This window comes from Juglans microcarpa x Juglans regia, chromosome 8D (genome assembly GCF_004785595.1).
Source record: "Juglans microcarpa x Juglans regia isolate MS1-56 chromosome 8D, Jm3101_v1.0, whole genome shotgun sequence".
NCBI lineage: Eukaryota > Viridiplantae > Streptophyta > Magnoliopsida > Fagales > Juglandaceae > Juglans > Juglans microcarpa x Juglans regia.
This window is the reverse complement of record NC_054608.1, coordinates 30,832,677-30,845,893: the sequence shown is the minus strand read 5'-3', so window position 1 is coordinate 30,845,893 and position 13,217 is coordinate 30,832,677. Positions and strand designations below refer to the sequence as shown.

The window sequence follows — 13,217 nt, the reverse complement described above, 5'->3', positions numbered from 1 at the left end:
TGAGAATTTTAAGAATTCTCTAGGGTGTGTTTGGTAAATGAGATGAGAAATTCTCAAAATTTCACACAATTGCCTTCACAAACATCACTTAAATACAAAATATTTTTTAATTTTAAATATTTAACTTTTTTATCTAATTATTATCTAATTATTATAATTTTTATAAATTTCAAAACAAAACACAAAAATCAATAACTTTTTCCAACTTTAAAGTAAAAATAATATTAAAAAATTATAATAATTTTTATTGAATTTTTTCTCTCGCTCTTTTCAAAATCCAATAAAATATTGTAGCTCAAATCGACATCAAAATACTTTACTATTATTTATTATTTTATTATTATTTTTTACTTATTTTTATTATTATTAATAAACTATCTAAAATTACTTTACCATCCAAACGTATCCTTAAAACCCAAAATGGCAAAACGGTATGATAATTTCCTTTTTATTTTTTGTTTTGAAAAGAAAGGAAACCATTAGGCACTGCCCACACTGCTCCAGAGTCATACGACTCATATTCACATGCTATGCATAGTCTTCAAAGTTTTTTATTGAAATATTCAAACATATTTTCAGCTTTATGGGATGAATCAAATCAAAGCCCCCAGATTACAGTAATTCCACCTTCTCTCAGGTCCCCAAGAATAAATTACAATTTAGAATCTTAGATTCAACTTCCCCTTCTGTTTCTCCTTGTTCCTCTTGTTCAGCTTCAACCCAAGACTTCTGTGTGAGCTTCTGAGGCATGGCGTCCCTTAGTTTGAATCAGATCAGGGGCAAGAACTCGGTCCCTGACTTCGCCAGGACTCGTTCGAGGACCACCTGGGCTCGCCCGAGTAGAGTTGGGTTTAAGGTGTTTGCGTCTTCGGAGTCTCCGGCGGAGCCCGATCTTACTGTGACTGTCAATGGCTTGCGTATGCCCAATCCCTTCGTTATTGGGTCGGGTCCTCCGGGGACTAACTACACCGTCATGAAGAGGGCCTTTGATGAGGGCTGGGGTGCTGTGATTGCCAAAACTGTAAGTTCTTCTTTTTCTGTCTATGTTGTCAACTCAATTCTCTGCCTGGTTTCCGAGAAATTGTAAGAAAAATAGAAAGAAATGGAACTGGAGGGACATATCTCTTGGGAAGCAAATATGAAATGGAGCATAAAGGACTTGAATTTGGAATTATCTTGATGTTTTTGGGCTCCTTTAGAAGATGTTGTACGCCTCATCTAATTCTCGAGCTTGTTAATATTGGCATCGTCAAGACTCAAGAGCTGCTTTTTGCGTGTTGGCAAATCTAGTTCTGTGCAAAGTTTGAAGTTCAGGGGAGTTTTATCAAAAGTATCTTTTTTGCTAACTCTGTTAGACCCCACACAGCTGAGGTCCTTTTATCAACCTTGTAGACGTACTTCCGGATCCTGGAATTGATTCTTTTTTTTTTTTTTTTGCAAATTTTAAAGCTGAATCATGAGGATTTATTAGTAACTCCACGGTTGAAATTGCTTGGATTTATGTTCTGGATTCAATTTCTTGACTAGATTTTTGTACCACATTCTGGGAAATTGCTTAGGGAGGCAAACTCTACTGCCATTGCTCTTATCCCTAGTTCCTAATCAATAACGGTGATCTCTTTTGTTGACAAAATGGGTTGTAGCTGGCTGTACCCTGATTTGTGATTGAGTAAATATTTTCTTTAGAAGTCTTGAGAAGTAGTTAAGTCTGTGTTGATTAGGGATTACAGGGGGTGAAGAGTTGCCCTTAAGTTTCCCTTGAGATGTTGTAGTTGGAGTTGCAAACAGCCCAAGTTTACTTGCAGGATGCTTAAGCAATGATTGCAGTGGTGACCGTAAGGTAGGCGATTGATACAAATGCAGTTCAAGAGGACCTGGATATTTAGAGCCAAGTAACGAAAAAAGATTATCTGGTCTCATAAATTTTGTAGAAAATTGTAAAGTACAATATTGGGGATGCTTTAATGGATGGAGAAGGAGAAATGCAAAGGCTATTCTAGGTTATTAAACTTTTAAGAGAAATCCTTAGAGCCGGTCTGGCTGGTTTTCACACAAAAACAGCCTGCCACTTATACAATTACATGTATGCCTTCCATCATATTTATCCTAAACCAGCAAACATCAGAAAACTGATTTCAATCACAGAAATCCTCGCACCCCCCTTCATCCCTTGCACCGTACGGGGGTGGTTACGACATCGTGCTCACCTACGGCGGCCTCTCCCGCCGTCCGATGAGACCTGCTACCCTCTCTCCTCCTCCACGCCTTCCGATGACTTCGACTATGATCGCCCCTAGTACACCTCCTACGCCGAGCTCTCCTCCTGTTGCAACGAGGCCCTCGAGATTGAATACAGCAGCTACGCCCGTCCCAAGCCTCGACCTGCACCCCTCCACCCGGTGAGGAGATTTCGGAGGAGGTGAGTATGGGGCCCGAAGTCGAAGCTCAACTCGAGATTGCGGGTTTGCGATGGTTTCACTGTGATTTTGAGCTTATTCCCTGTACTTGATGATCTGAGATTGTGGGTTTGAGATGGTTTTCACTATAATTTTGAATGGATTATGGTTTTATTGTGGGTTTATTTTGGTTTGATTGTGGTTTGATTGTAGATTTTGGTTTGATTGTGGGTTGATTTTGGTTTGATTGTGGATTTTGGTTTGATGGGGTTTTGATGGAGATGATCGACGGAGATGGGGGAGATCGGTGATAGAGATGCGTCGAACTGAGATGGTTGAGTCGGCGTCGACGTCGGTGTCGGACTAAGATGCTTGTGTCGGCATCGGCGTTGGCTTCGGCATCAGACTGAGGGTAGAGAGTCCAGTGAGGAAGAGATGGCAGAGGACGGTGCTGAGGAAGAGAATGCTAGCACGTACGAGGTGATTGTCTGTGGTGGGGTGTATTTCTCTTAGATTGTTTTATCCTACGTGGCTTGAGATGAATGGAGGGCTGTTTTTGTGGGAAAACCAGCCCGACCGGTGTGAAGCGGTTCTCAACTTTTAATAGTCTGTTATCCTATTATAAGGAATGAAGATTGAAAGAAACCACACAAAATATCTTTCTCAACTGGTTGTACCCTGATTTGCGATCCAAAATGGATTTATATATAAATATATATTGACATATATGAGAACTTGATTCTGTTTTGGGAAACACTTAAGTCATTTATCACCATTGTCATGCTCAATATGAAGTGGTGATTCTGTTTTGAATTGTGTTACCATGCTGCATTGCTCCATTTGGAAATTTAACCCTACATCTTAATTTATTGTTTTCTAGGTGTCACTAGATGCTGCCAAAGTTATAAATGTGACTCCTCGGTATGCCCGTCTACGAGCAGGTGCAAATGGCTCTGCCAAAGGACAAATTATTGGGTGGGAGAACATAGAACTCATAAGTGATCGACCTCTTGAAACAATGTTGAAAGAATTCAAGCAATTGAAAGAAGAGTATCCAGATAGGATTCTTATTGCTTCAATTATGGAAGAGTATGACAAAGCTGCTTGGGAGGAACTCATTGACAGAGTCGAGCAAACTGGAATTGTAAGCTACAATCATTGCCTATTTTACTCATTTTTCTATGATTTCTGAAATTTTTCTTTACTCTCTAGGATGCCATAGAAATCAACTTCTCATGTCCCATGGTATGCCAGAGCGCAAAATGGGTGCTGCAGTCGGGCAGGACTGTGTCCTTTTAGAAGAGGTTTGTGGATGGATAAATGCAAAAGCCACAGTTCCTGTTTGGGCCAAGATGACTCCTAACATCACTGACATAACACAGGTTGGATTGCTACTTTAATGTTCTATTCCCCTAGTTATGTCCTCAGGTGTATGTTAGCACAAATGTGATGCATTGGGAGCTTTTTTACACATCATTTGTGCAAGCATTTATACAATAGTTGTTGGATATTGAAACGTATATTTTATTGCTTTATTGATTAAAGAAGCAAGTGCTTGGATCATAAAAGTTTGTCAAGTTAGATGAGTTGATGATAGGACTTTTACTAGAAATGACCAGCAGCTAGGGTGAACCATGTCGAGTCAATAGCAACGGTGCTTCTGCTTTGTCATTTGGTCATGCTAATAACTAGCCTGGCCGTGCTTTATGTCTTTGACTAAAAACTTATAACCTTTTAAAGATCCCTTCTTTAGAAGTTTTTTTTAGTATAAATAAACTGATGTGTAGGAGGGATGGACTTTCAGCATTTCAGCCAGTGCTTTTCTTTTTCTTTTTTGAAAATTTTCCATGTGAGCCACTCAATTATGGAGGAGTTAATGATTCATTTGGTGATAATAGTCATTAAAGATTACATAGAGAGTCGAAAATTGAAACTTCAAGGATATTTCCTTTCTTGGCCTACGAATATTTGGAGAATGGGGGATGAAGCATCCTGCTTCACATTTTACCTTTCACTTTTCTTAAGAATTTTTATGGTTTTGAACGAGAGAAAAAAAGTGAGGAATCCTCTGATCAGAATGGATGACCAATTTTTATTGTTTTATTTAAAATTCCTTTTCATATTATCTCTCCCTTTTCTTCTAGATGCATGTCACAAAATACATTTGTTACTTTTATGTACAATAATGTGTTGGTTGGTTTCTTAATCTGTGATATCGCTCCTGCTTCTGTATATAGCCAGCTAGGGTGGCTCTGACATCAGGATGCGAGGGGATATCTGCTATTAACACAATCATGAGTGTAATGGGAATAAATCTCGACACCTTACGTCCAGAGCCTTGTGTTGAGGGGTATGCAATCTCAAAGCAATATGATGCGTTCGCATTGACTTATCATTCACCACAGGAAAGTTCATTGATCAAGTTTTGTTGACAGATACTCAACTCCTGGGGGCTACTCTTCGAAGGCAGTCCATCCTATTGCTCTTGCAAAAGTGATGAATATTGCAAAAATGATTAAGTCAGAATTTGGTGACAAGGACTTCTCGCTTTCTGCTATTGGAGGTGTTGAGGAAGGTGGTGATGCTGCAGAATTTATTCTTCTTGGAGCAGATACTGTTCAGGTATGAGGAAATAACTCAATTGTTTCTTCATACAGAAAAATTTCATTGTATCCAATAACCTTGTGTTTGGAAATTCAAAATAACTCCATACTAGAGATAAAGATCTCTCTCAATCTGACTTGATGCTTGGTCTAATATAATATGCCAATGATTTTTTCTACACCTGTTATTTACTTTTACAGATGTAATAATTCTTTTTTGTATATTATTATAGATAATGATTTTGTTAGTGTAATATAATCGGGTCCAAAAAATTCCTAGTTCACCTAGTAACTGTCTTCTAAAAGGGTATTTGGGATTTCATTGTTCTTGGTCGATGTTTATGCATACCCATGGTGTTGAGACTTGAGATAGCCAGTCCATATTAAAATCAAGAAGAAATATAAGTTTAGAATTTGATGCAAACTTTAAACAACAATGGAGTTCTTTTGATCATTGCTTCAACATTACTAATTGTCAGAATGGTAAAACTTGGAACTATGATTACGTGATAACAAACGTCTTGAAATATCATGCTAGATGGGTAGGTACTGTCTAAAATGCGTTGAGTCTCTCATGATCATGGTTATCTTCAAGACTCACTTTTGTCCAACATGTAAGTTTATAAGATATCCTTGTTGGTCACTTTTGCCTAAAATCAATATGATACGTGTCACTTCAACCACTGAAGTTAAGTACTACTGCCCAAAATCTGATCTGGGCTGTAGACACTTGTATTTTCAAGAAGTTTGACCTTTTGTATTAGATCATGAAAACAGATTAATTGAGAGAATACTACATGTTATTTGCTAGCATATGAGATTATTAATTTCTGTTTGTAGGTCTGTACTGGGGTTATGATGCACGGGTATGGCCTTGTGAAGAAACTATGTGCTGATCTGAAGGATTTTATGAAAGCGCACAACTTCTCGTCAATAGAAGATTTCAGGGGGTATATATCCACTTTAGTTGAGAATAAATTTTCGTGAATGCATGGCAATTGGGAACAGATTAAAATGATTTCTTGATTGTGGTAATTTGCTCCTTTTCATGATCTTTTTGCTTTGGGTGGTTTCCCAGGACTTCTCTGCAGTATTTTACGACTCACACGGAGTTGGTACAAAGGCAGCAAGAAGCAATTCAACAGAGGAAAGCTACAAGGAAAGGTTTGAAGTCTGATAAAGACTGGACAGGAGATGGCTTTGTGAAAGAGAGTGAGAGCATGGTTTCCAATTGAGTTGTTGATCAACAACCAAAAGCCTTCTCCTTTGTATGGATTAAAAATAAAATAATATTGGTGCGTTAAATCCTCTCACGTCCTGCTATCAATGGAGCCTTCTTTTCTTTACATTTGAGAAAATTAAGGAGCTGCAGTACCATGTGAATAATTGAGCTGCTAATGTAAGAACTTTTCTCAGATGGTCATGTTTTATAATTCAAAAGATCAGCATCAAATTTATTGAAGATCGATGGTGCAATATTAGTTATATGGCATAATATATATATATACATATGAGATCAATCAATTCAGCGTTTATATAAAAATTAACTACAAGAAAAGTGTTTCCGCTGCCGATATATATATTCACTACAAGAAAAATAAACATTTGAGACGGATTATTTATAACAAAAATAGACTCATTTTGGTAGAAAATAATTATTTTCGTTGAAAATAATTAATCACAAATAAACAGTTTTCTTGTAGTGATTGGATAACTCACAATTTATTGAAATGAATGATCGAATGATGATACACCTCAAAGTTTTATCTAGAAAAATGGTGTACGTGTTTTAGTTTTGCTAGTTATATATATAAAGTGGATCGGGCTGCTTGGAGTACTACTCTTTGTAGGGACATGATCATGATCATGAGCTCTAATAATACTAAACTTCATATATATTTGGTTTTAGAGAATTATGGAGTTAGATCACCTCATGAACATGACATCAAATCCTAATTAACTTTGTAATTTATTTGTTTTCCACTGCGATATATTCCAACGTCTGATGATCATCAAAAAATATAAATTGGAATGTCGATCTATCTTTCTTGAAGGTTTGGCCAATTCGCATGCTATTTTGAAGAAGTTGTGCATTGATCACTTGCATATGGAATATTATGACGTTGCTGTTTGCAAGCTCATGATCATGTAGTTCCTAAGCAATGATCATTCCACAGTATTTGTGCAGATAATCCCCATATATATATATATATATATATATATATATATATAAAATAAGTTGAGATAAAAATAGGTCAAGATCAAGATATTGATGATGTATGGAAAGTACTACGTTCTAGTCCATATAAATCAAGTAATAACTAAGCGTCATGAAAGTAAAAACATGATGATCATCTCGATGGAGGCCGACAATGGTATAAATTTGTAGAGAAATTAATTGCAGGCATGTTCGCTAGCTACCTACGTACATCCATGTCGATCTGCATAATAATAATAATATATAATGATAATGATATATAATAGTAAAATCTGGCATGCATGCATGTATGCATGGATGGCCTTGATCTTATAATTATAAATTAGTTCATTCATGACCAGAAGAAGAAGAAGCTGTAGTAGTAGTATTACTGGTGGCAGGTTCAGCAGATACTACAGGATGTCCAGTGCTTGTCATCATGAGCTCCTGAAGTTGTGAATGCATGTCGTTGATGAAAGCCATGGATGTTTGTTGGGGTTCCTCCATTGCTACTTTCAGCTTTCGCAAAGCTAAGCAATATGCTTCCTTAATTCCCATTTAAAAACAAAACCAAGATCATGATCATGAATATCATCTAGTCATGTACATGATTATCATATATATATATATATTGGTACTAAATTAAAGCAAAGTATTATTAATGCAGAAACATGCATTTGCATAAATTACTTGCACTACATGCTAACAATTTATATATATATATATATATATATATATATATGAAGTCATGTTTGAGATGATCATGATCATGATCACTTGTTCTAGCTACGGATCAGCTTGCATGTCCTCCTTGATGTCATGATCATTATATAAGCAATTGTAAATTCAATACCGATCGACGTCATCGACAATATTTCAGTATATTTTCTTGTGCAGCTTGATTGGGAGTAGCGCATCCTCAACCCCGGTACCTGACACCCGGCCAGAACCTCAAAGTTTCCAGCCGCCACTGCTCTGGTAGGGTGAGGAGCTAGCACTACTTCCTCCCTCCCTCATGTGCTCTTCATTCTTTCCTTTAATCATTTTTTTTTTCTTCTTGGCAAGTACATGATCTGTACGTGAGTTGTTCTTGCTTCATTTTCCCTACCAAAAACTTGCCGGTTCTATGTTTTTTTCATTTCATTTTGTTCCTAAATTTGCTCACATTTGGCCGTAATCAGGCCATGCACTTCCGAGCCACCCTCCATACCACCTCCATACATTGATCACCACTAGCTCCAATTTTAGGGTAGCAAAGCCATGGCGCCCGGTGGGTGGCCCTATGAGCCGCCGCGGACATGCTTGCCCTAGATGTACGCCGCCTCATGCAACAGTCCATTAATTTGTTGCATTCCAATCTTTAATTCGTTTTCTCCACTTCCAATTAATTTCTATATGCATTGAGCCTATGACTTCTGAGAATTAATCCTAGATCAGAAACAAAAAAACTGTCATATTGATGCATTTATATATATTTGTACGTTATATTGGATGATGTCTGCAATTAGATTTTGTCCCGGCCACCCTTTATATATAATATTCTTATATATATATATATATATATAGAATAAATATAGATAGAAGTCACTATTGGGAGCAACCATTTTACACACATGATGTGGCATCATCTAGACTACATATTTTTCAAATCTAAAATAAAAAAATAGAGAACTAAAAATAGCCATGTAGTGAGTGCAAAATGTGCACTGCTATAGTAGCTTCTCTCTAGCATTACTCATATATATATATTATCAGAATTTGGAAAAAAAACAATAAACTTATTTAATTTCATATTTCTTTTCATTTATCAAATGCAAATAAATGCATGAATTAATGACAGATAGATCACTAAATTTCATATAAATTCAGGATCGAGTACTACTACTACTATATACTAATACTACTACTACCTTATACGTACTACTTATAATTTTGTAATCATCTCATGATCTCAACTACATAATTAGTTTATATTAATTGCATGCAATTCCTCAGGACCAATATTGGGCAATTTTCAGCACTATTTAAATTCTTATTACAATTGTAAATTTTTTTTATTAGTTTTTCTTTTTATTTTTATATAAAAGCAGTAATTGGCTGATCTCAGTTATCTTTGTATTATATCATGTAAGGGCTACATATATACACGTACGTACGGCTAATCTAGGGTTTGGCGGCTGTTAATGTTTTATTATATATATATATATATATATATATATAAGCCAAAGTAATGTTAATCTTTAGAGTTTTGCTACTCATCATCCTACACATGCACCACACACAACACTTTTTTTTAATATATATATATATATATTTTATTTTATTCTTTCTTAAACTTATTGAATTATTCTACTCATTTGTTATATACCACACATTTGATAAGGAAAAAATAAAAAAATACGGTGTGTGGTGTGTGGGATGAAGAATAGAATTTTTCGTTACTCATCGTCTCACACCACACACTTTACATATTTTAACAAATGTTTTATTATTTTATTTTATTTTTGTTAAACTAATTGAGTTGTTCTACTTATCATCCATATATCACATATTTATTATAGAAAAAATAAAAGAAAAATTAAATAGGTGTGGTGTGTGGGGTTGATAAGTAAAATTATATATATATATATATATGAGTAATGTTATAAACCACACTTTCATCCTATTTTGATTATATTAAGTAGTATGTGACTCATTTATCACAATTAGATGATAAAAAAATATACAATAAATGATAATTTAATGGTGATAAATGTGTCACATCTTATTTAGTAGGATGAAAGTGAGATGATAGTATATATATGATGTACAGAAATTTTCCTATATATATATAAGGAAAGGATAAAAATAAGGAATTTCGTATACTGACCATGATCTATTTTCAGAAATAATAAAAAATATATTTAAAATAACTATAGTTATTTATTTACTAATATTAGATAGTTAATTACTTTATTGCTGCCTAACAATTATATATATATATATATATATTAAAAAAACAATTATATATAGGAAGACTGAAGACATTTTGATCTTTATGTAAAGAAAATCCTACAGATGATCAAGTTTGCAAAAAAAAAATAGCCTGCCTCCTCAAGATCTTTTAATTTGCTTGCGAGTAATTCCCTTAATTTCTTAAGGATTTTCTTCTGATCTAAAGTACTAGATCATCAACATAGAAGTGATTAATACAAGATTAATATAACAGTAGGTTTAATTTCTTAGCTCTCTATCTGTAGCAATATTCTAGTACTCCTAAATGCACTTATAAATATTAGATATAAAAATAATTGTGTGTATATATATATATATATATATATATACAAGAGTTATAATTCGAGATGATCACATGATTGATTCATAATCATTAATTTCCATTTTTCTTAATAAAGTTTTTTCATAAGGGATTGAACAATATTCTAAGAGAAAAGGGTTTATATTTTATAACGTCTGTGGGTGTTAGACAATAATATCGATCAGAGTTCTTCACCATTAATAAATTATCTAGCCTAGAAAACAAAAGCAAATGAAAAGAAAAAGTTATGCAGTTATCCCAACTGCATATTATATATATATCGTAACAACTTTTGCAGTTAATCCTAATATTTTGGTAAGTTGAGATAGATGAAATAAAAGTTGAATAAAATATTATTAGAATATTATTTTTTAATATTATTATTGTTTTGAAAATTGAAAAAGTTGAATTGTTTATTATGTTTTGTGTAGAAATTTAAAAAATTTATAAGAAAATAAGATGAAACACTTTTAGGACTTTGTCTAGTCGTTTTTAAAGAGATGTTGGAGTCATATTCAACCTGAACTTTTAAGTGAAGAGAAGTGGTCATGAACTATATATGATTATGTTAAGCTGGTTTGACTGATCAAAACGTCTGTCGGAGCATGAAAGCTAGCATGAGCTTTGCCCCCATATATACATGACGTCAAGGTGTGTCTGATTCCTAACATACATAGGTTTAGAGGCTTTACTCAAAGAATTCCCTTGTGGGTGTTTGTGCATGTCTGTGTATGAAAATGCGTGCGAGAGAGAGAGAGAGAGAGAGAGAGAGAGAGAGAGAGAGAGATTATGGGTAAAAGAGAAGTGTAATTGGAATTTTTACCATGAAGTGATCTAGCTCAGATCGAGTAGTACTACTACTAGCCATGCCCAGGGAGCTGGGGTTGTTTTCTTGTTGCTTGATCTGATCCCTAATGTGATTTCTGTCAAATTTCACCATGGCTCCAACCTGTAGATCAAAAGAAATATATATATGAAGAACAATGGCAGGGAAAAGTTATTTACAGATCAGCATATTGCAGCATAGGCTCAAACCCTATCATACCAAAGCAAGGCGCCTGGCCTAGACATTAATATTAATGTTTTTTTGGGCATTCGAGTGATGAACTCGAGAGCCTAATCTTGGGTTAGGAACATCGGAATAACTTTTTTGGGTAATTAAGCAGCTCGATCAATAACAGGTACGAAGAAGTTCAAGCTAGCAATGTTCTTGCAAACAGTCGAAAGAGAATTGGTTAATGTCAACTCAAAAAGAAAAAAGAACATTGATTTTATAGCTCAATGGTAATGTTGATGATTGCCCGAACAAACCAAAGGTCGGTGCACAGAGCTCCGGCCCTATATATACCTCACCTCCTATATATAGCCTCCCCATAAGAAAGAAACGAAAAACAAAAGAGGAGAGAAAAATTAAAACGGAAAAGGGGAAAAGTATCGATTAGAGATCATCACATGAAGTTTCTAGCTGACCCACTTCAGAAAGATTCATTACAAGAAAAAGAAAAAAATTGTTAGTAGCATTGATCTTGTCAGTGTCATCCATATATATATATATAAATCCTTAATTGGTTTGTTGTACCATAGAGCAGAAGTCAAATCATGACTATGAAATTGGATTAATATACATAAAAAGAAGGAATATATGAATCTAATCAGTTGTAGGAGAGAGAGAGAGAGAAAAAGAGGGGGGGGGGGGGGGGGGGGGGGGGGGGGGGGGGGGGGGGGGGGGGGACCTTTAAACAGCCCAAGTGAGCCTCAACCAACTGGCCATAAGAAGGATGGCTAGAGATTCTCTTCTTGAGGATCTCATCCTCTCCTCCTAATACTTCTTCTTTCTCTCCTTTCTCCCTGCAGTTACTCATGACCTCCATAATTCTTTAAGCTTTCGATTCTTCTATAATTTACAGTATTTGGAGGTTATATATATTTGTATATAAAGCTTGGAAATGAATGCGTGTGTATGTATGCAAGTACTAGCTAGGATTAGGTAAGACAGAAGAGTGCAGACGCTCCCATTTTTGGAAGTGACCAACGGATTGACCCATGCATGCAAATGGTTTAATGAATGGTATCAGTCAAAACACCAATGGAGGTGGGATGGCCTTTCTGCATTCACTCTTTTCCTGTCTTTTTACATACCCGAAAGCAACACTTCAAGGGGTTTCTCGATCCATGGGAAGCTTTGTTAGTACAATCCCCTCCATTTATGCAGTCCCTCCCTGTCTTTATCTTTCCCATTTTACTAGTCATTCTCTCACTTTTTCCAATCAAAAGATCCAAATTCGAAACTGTTCATAATGGTTAGGTGTTTTTATTCTATACTTGGTTTTCTCACATGGTGGGACAGAATGTTTCTGCCACTGTTCATTCACCAAAATGACACTTCAAAGCAAAAATATGGGATTGCGTGCGCATGGAACTTCCATCCTACGTTTGTTAAGTGGCGCAAAGCCTCGTTAAACTCACAGATAGGATCACTAGCTAGTACTATGTAACAGTAGTACTACTTCATGACATCCTTCTCTCTATATATAATATATATATATATATATATTTATATATTTATATATTTATATACACACACATAATTAATTGGATTCTAATTAAGTGCAAGGCAAGTTAAAATCATGACGATGGATTTTCTTAAAACTTCGTGCAGCTTTGGATACGTACTCATGCATGTAAGTACCATTATTATTATTACTAATTTTAGAAATTTTGTCCAT

General features: G+C 35.2%; 2 protein-coding genes across 2 annotated transcripts; one reads left to right on the top strand and one right to left on the bottom strand.

The window, feature by feature from the left end:
- Window positions 1–539: 539 nt before the first annotated feature.
- Window positions 540–6,461, top strand: LOC121242762 (dihydropyrimidine dehydrogenase (NADP(+)), chloroplastic-like). The gene is given in 8 exon segments (XM_041140712.1): window positions 540–1,021; window positions 3,277–3,540; window positions 3,609–3,633; window positions 3,636–3,778; window positions 4,634–4,746; window positions 4,832–5,018; window positions 5,840–5,949; window positions 6,078–6,461. Coding segments are annotated over 8 exon segments (1,272 nt in total). The 5' UTR covers window positions 540–748; the 3' UTR covers window positions 6,235–6,461.
- Window positions 6,462–7,256: 795 nt separating this feature from the next.
- Window positions 7,257–12,569, bottom strand: LOC121242129 (homeobox protein knotted-1-like 1). The gene is made up of 3 exons (XM_041140036.1): window positions 12,225–12,569; window positions 11,315–11,440; window positions 7,257–7,742 (listed from the first exon to the last, which is right to left on the bottom strand). The coding sequence occupies exons 1-3, from the start codon at window positions 12,360–12,362 to the stop codon at window positions 7,545–7,547; spliced, it is 462 nt and encodes a 153-aa protein (XP_040995970.1). The 5' UTR covers window positions 12,363–12,569; the 3' UTR covers window positions 7,257–7,544.
- Between the last annotated feature and the right edge of the window lie 648 nt (window positions 12,570–13,217).

Bases quoted from the DNA above. Each gene is read 5' to 3' on its own strand.
- LOC121242129 (XM_041140036.1), bottom strand. From the start codon at position 12,362: ATGGAGGTCATGAGTAACTGCAGGGAGAAAGGAGAGAAAGAAGAAGTA. The intron at 11,441-12,224 runs GTCCCCCCCCCC...TTTGATCTACAG, and splicing joins CTCACTTGGGCTGTTTAAAG to GTTGGAGCCATGGTGAAATT. The intron at 7,743-11,314 runs GTAAAAATTCCA...ATGGGAATTAAG, and splicing joins CTGAGCTAGATCACTTCATG to GAAGCATATTGCTTAGCTTT.